At 46.0% G+C, this 5474-nt stretch overlaps 1 protein-coding gene across 5 annotated transcripts in view; it reads right to left on the reverse strand.

The window, feature by feature from the left end:
- Positions 1-1619: 1619 nt before the first annotated feature.
- The window catches only part of LOC111971716 (uncharacterized), a 35941-nt gene continuing 32086 nt past the window's right edge, over positions 1620-5474 (reverse strand). For 4 of the 5 annotated variants that reach the window (XM_070446375.1, XM_070446374.1, XM_023998553.2 and 1 more), the window contains 2 exons: positions 3134-3261; positions 1620-2774 (listed from right to left, as the gene is read on the reverse strand). In XM_070446375.1, the coding sequence (XP_070302476.1) occupies positions 1857-2774; positions 3134-3261 (1046 nt within the window). In that variant the 3' untranslated portion in view covers positions 1620-1856. Of the gene's footprint in view, positions 2775-2894; positions 3017-3133; positions 3262-5474 lie in introns of all 5 variants that reach the window. The other variant, XR_011480806.1, reaches the window with a different exon arrangement.

Below are 5474 nucleotides of genomic sequence, written 5' to 3' on the forward strand. Positions count from 1 at the left end.
ACCTCCACTCCGCTGATCCTCAACACTGGGGCCCCACAAGGGTGCGAGCTCAGCCCCCCTCCTGTACTCCCTGTTCACCCATGACTGCGTGGCCAAGCACGCCTCCAACTCAATCGTCAAGTTTGCAGACGACACAGCAGTAGCAGGCTTGATTACCAATGATGACGAGACAGCCTACAGGGAGGAGGTGAGGGCTCTGGGAGTGTGGTGCCTGGAAAACAACCTCTCACTCAACGTCAACAAAACAAATGAGATTATTGTGGACTTCAGGAAACAGCAGAGGGTGCACCCCTCTATCTACATCAACAGGACCACAGTGGAGAAGGTGGAAAGCTTCAAGTTCCTTGGCGTACACATCACTGAAACTGAAATGGACCARCCACACAGACAGTGTGGTGAAGAAGGCACAACAYAGCCTTTTKAACCTCAGGAGGCTAAAGAAATTTGGCTTGTCACCTAAAACCCTCACACATGTTTCTAGATGCACAATTGAAAGCATCCTGTCCGGTTGTATCACCCCCTGGTATGGCAACTGCAAGGCTCTCCAGAGGGTGGTGCAGTCTGCCCAACGCATTACCGGGGGCAAACTACCCGCCCTCTAGGACACCTACAGCACCCAATGTCACAGGAAGGCAATAAAGATCATCAAGGACATCAACCACCTGAGCCACTGCCTGTTCACCCCCATCATCCAGAAGGCYAGATCAGTACAGGTCCATCAAAGCTGGGACCGAAAGACTGAAAAACAGCTTCTATCTTAAGGCCATCAGACTGTTAAATTTCCATCACTAGCCGGCTTCCACAACCCTGCACCTTAGAGGCTGCTGCCCTATATACAGACTTGGAATCACTGGCAACTTTAATAATGGAACACTAGTCACTTTAATAATGTTTAAATACTGCTTTATTCATCTCATATGTATATACTGTATTTTAGTCAATGCCACTCCGACATTGCTCGATCTAATATTTATTTCTTAATTCCATTCATTTACTTTTAGATTTATGTGTATTGTTGTGAATCGTTTTTAGATACTACTGCACTGTTGGAACTAGGAACATAAGTATTTAGCTACACCCACAATAAGTGTATGTGACCAATACAATTTGAAGTTAGGGTTGGTAGAAAATTCTCTGTGCTACACCAAACAGTACCTAACCTGTAACTCCCAGAAATCTTTGGTTCAATCACATTATCTGGTTTAACAATCTGTAGCTATCTTCCAGTCAAKCTTCTATAGCAGTCTGCCCACCCCACAACAGTCTTCCAAAGAAGTTTGCACTGAAGTTTCTACTTACAATCATCCACTCTGCTCTGCTAGCAGTCGGTGCTTCCGCTTCTCGTTGCATGAGCGGTTCAATTCTTCCAATAATCACTATTGCGGCATTGCCTTATCAGTTGAATATTACAATCAAGGAATAGGCACGTATAACGCCTCATACTTAATGGTTGGCGTCATAGCTCAAAGGATGTGGTTAAATGAAATAGGTATGCATGCTGTTCTTTTCAAATACGCKATTGCTTATTACGTTACACATCAAATCTATTCATGATCACCATCTTTCAAGCTCGGAGCAGATTTGTTTATAAAGAACAGTGTGTTAGCAAGAACACAGTAGAATAGAATACAATTACTTTATTCCATCTACATCACCTCAGTAAGGTAAATATTCAACTGTCCTTGTTCTAGCCCAGGTTTACTCTCTCTCTAAAAACAGTTTACACAAYCCTGTTTACAATGGGTTAATGAGGGGTATGTGGTTACTCTCTTACCCAAAGACACTTCACATAACTATAATATGTCACCTAAAGAATGGTTCCCTGACATCCCTTGTGTACATCTCAGGCCACACTGCTACAATTTTTCCCCATTGTGGACACTCCTATGTCTGATAAGGTTAGTCAGGAAGGAGAAGCTCTTGTAACATAGTTTGCACTTGAAGGGCTTCTCCTTGGTGTGAACGGTCTGGTGCATCTTCACATAGCTCGCTTTAGCAAAGCGCCTCCCACACGTTGGGCAGGTGTACGGCTTGTCGGCGTCAGTCCTAATGCTCGGCCTCCCAATGACACCAGAGGAGGTAGAAGCAGGAGCCAGCCTCAGGTGGTTAGTCTTTGAGCTCCCTTCTTGACCTCTAGCCATTGTTTGGGTGTTGTTAGGATTTTGTGCTGTGTTAGAGGCTAGGAAGCGRTTGTGCTGAACACCCATCCTGACTCTGTCTGTATTGCTAGGGTAACCATGAGGTAAATGAGGAGGGCTAGACCCAGTCCCAGACCTTCTATGAACCCATTCACCAGGCATTAGACGAGATCCTGATGGAGAGGAAAGACTTCCTGTTAGACTCCCACCAGGGGGGTCTCTCACCACTCTCTGTGAAGGCTGAAGCCCAGGAAGACCTGCACTGTTCATCATGGACACTGTGGTGTTTGTATCATAGGAACAGGAGGGTCTATCTCTATCAGCCCCAGGCCCTGCTCCATCCCTGCACTGAGACTGTGAAGAGAAGGGTCTGGGCTGCAGACATGATTCCCTGACTAGAGCCTCTTCTGATGACCACCAGGACTGAGGTTGTTCAGTCCCCTGTCCACTGGTTGTGTTTGTGTGGTGGTGGAGTCTCTGTCCCTCGTAGTTGGGTCCTGGTTCCGACTCGGGAAGGAAGAGCGGCTCCTGATCCAGGGTTCTGATCCGGGGCCAGGCTTTGTGACTAGCCACCTCAGAAGTCCAGTCTCTCCACCCAGCAACATCAGATGTCAGCAGGCTCTCATGGACAGCAGACTGTAAACACAAATTGAACAGAAAAGCATATAGGTTTATGTAAGAACCCATTTGCTCTACACACAGAAACATGACATTATAAAATGGTAACCACAGTTCAGCCCTAGCCTGACGACTCACACCAAATCCTTCCGCTGCTCTGTCGTTCGCAACATTCTTTCGTCTGAGACTGTCTCTCCCGCGCATACAGACACCTCCGTACCCGCAGACCAAATATACACCTAGCCCAGGGCTCAGTCAGTCTGTTGTCATGGAGAGTAAGTTCAGATGTTGTTTTTGTGTTCAACTATCTGTTTCTGGTTGTTTTTAACAGTGTTGTTCCGCAGCACCGAGTTAAGGACGCTGTCCCAGCCACTGACCTCCACTTTGTCTCCTCTGGTCCTGGCCTGCTCAGTGATGTTGTCCCGTAAGCCCTTGGCTCCACCGGACTGGGTCTGGGAATTCAAGATGGCTGTCCAGTCTCCTCTGTTAGCCTCCAGCCAATCACCTGCAGAAAGAGGTTACAAAAATGGCAGAGAACTCTATATGGAGTTTTTTGGGGATATTACCTGGTCAGTTCATACATTATAATGTGTGTTTTTGTATGTAAACATAAGTTGCATTGATTTCATTTAATAATACGTTTTAAAAAATGCATATGACAAAGTGTGGAATGGCAGGAAACTAGCTTTAAAACTGTATAATGTTCTCTCCGCCCCATGGCAAAATGTTGAGTTGTGGGAAATTTTGCTTTAAAGCAACAAAATTTGTCTCTGKGGTCAAGAGGAGGTCCTCTAAAATGTTTGGTCGTAGATGGCGCCGTTGGCCACAGAAACGACCCACCCGCACTAACCTTCCACCGCTGCTGAAAAAAATACTTGGGGAAACGCTGCTTTATGTGCAATCAGTGAAAGCATTACCAAGTTTATATTTCAYTATTGTCATGACGAWGCCCTGTTGTATGAGGTTTATGACCCCCATAAATACTTTTCCCTCCACCCTACAGAATGGACTCTTGGAAAGCCCTTTGTTAACATAGAGAGAATATGGTAACATCAAAAGGTTGAGGGAAGGTGCAATATTTCTGTAAACCAACCAGTTGAAAGTGTCTGTTTGGTACTTAAAGAATATGATGTCAGATCAGTTGGTGTCTGGGACATTATATCTGATGATAGGACGACATAAATTGTATCTTGGAAAGGCTACACATTGTTGTGCAATTTAAAATGTTTAAATGTAATTTTAGTGAGGTGTGAGGACTGGTGTCCATARGTTTAGACCAGCCAGAATACAGCACGAGCTGAGRATGGCAACTTGGTATGAACTTTGAACTCTTATTCACTAAAGACGTACGTGGCCTAGGAAAGGACAGATAATCCTATGAGAAGACAGGGTACTTCAACGTATCCGCTCTACAACACTACGACCAGAAAGATTCTACAAAGGACAAGGGCYATCTCTGCTAGGCAAACCAGTCGTCCATCTTCGACCCATCTATCGAAGCGCAGCTCAGTGTAAATAAACTCAGCAAAAAAAGAAACGTCCTCTCACTGTCAACTGCGTTTATTTTCAGCWAATTTAATAACCTGAACCAGATTACAGGCACTGGTTACAGTAAGAAGCTTCCTCTTGAGCYGACAGCTTGATGAAAACCAGTCAATATTCAGGTCCCCAAGAAGGTAGACCTCTCTGTTTACATCACGTACACTATCAAGAGTTTCACACATATTATTTCTATTATATACTGACTGTTTGCACTTGATGGCCTATAGCAACACCCCAAAAGAAAAGGCTTTAGATGTGCCAAGTGAACCTGCAACCACAACACTTCAATAACACTTGACATAAGATCTTCTCTAAGCATTACAGGGATATGGCTTAGAATATATACAGCAACACCTCCTCCATGAGCATTTCTGTCTCTATAGATGTTATATCCTTGTATTGCTACTGCTGTATCTTTAAATGAATTTAAGTGAGTCTCAGAAATGGCTAATTAGGAGGAGGGTGAACAATGTATTGCTACTGCTGAAATCACGACAGAACGAGCAGTATGGCTGGTGGCATTGTCATGCTGAAGGGTCATGTCAGGATGAGCCTGCAGGAAGGGTACCACATGAGGGAGGAGGATGTCTCCCTGTAACGCACAGCGTTGAGATTGCCTGCAATGACAACAAGCTCAGTCCGATGATGCTGTGACACACCGCCCTAGACCATGACGGACCCTCTACTCCAAATCGATCCCGCTCCAGAGTACAGGCCCCGGCGTGTGACGCTCATTCCTTTGACGATAAACGCGAATCCGTCAATCACCCCTGGTGACAAAACCTCGACTCGTCAGTGAAGAGCACTTTTTTCCAGTCCTGTCTGGTCCAGTGACGGTGGGTTTGTGCCCATAGACGACGTTGTTGCACAGGCCTACAAGCCCTCAGTCCAGCCTCTCTCAGCCTATTGCGGACAGTCTGAGCACTGATGGAGGGATTGTGCGTTCCTGGTGTAACTCAGGCAGGTGTGATATTCGGATGTACCGATCCTGTGCAGGTGTTGTTACACGTGGGCTGCCACTGCGAGGACGATCAGCTGTCCGCCTGGCTCCCTGTAGCACTGTCTTAGGCGTCTCACAGTACGGACATTGCAATTTATTGCCCTGGCCACATCTGCAGTCCTCATGCCTCTTTGCAGCATGCCTAAGGCATGTTCACGCAGATGAGCAGGGACCGT

The sequence above is a fragment of the Salvelinus sp. IW2-2015 genome, linkage group LG13 (genome assembly GCF_002910315.2).
Source record: "Salvelinus sp. IW2-2015 linkage group LG13, ASM291031v2, whole genome shotgun sequence".
NCBI lineage: Eukaryota > Metazoa > Chordata > Actinopteri > Salmoniformes > Salmonidae > Salvelinus > Salvelinus sp. IW2-2015.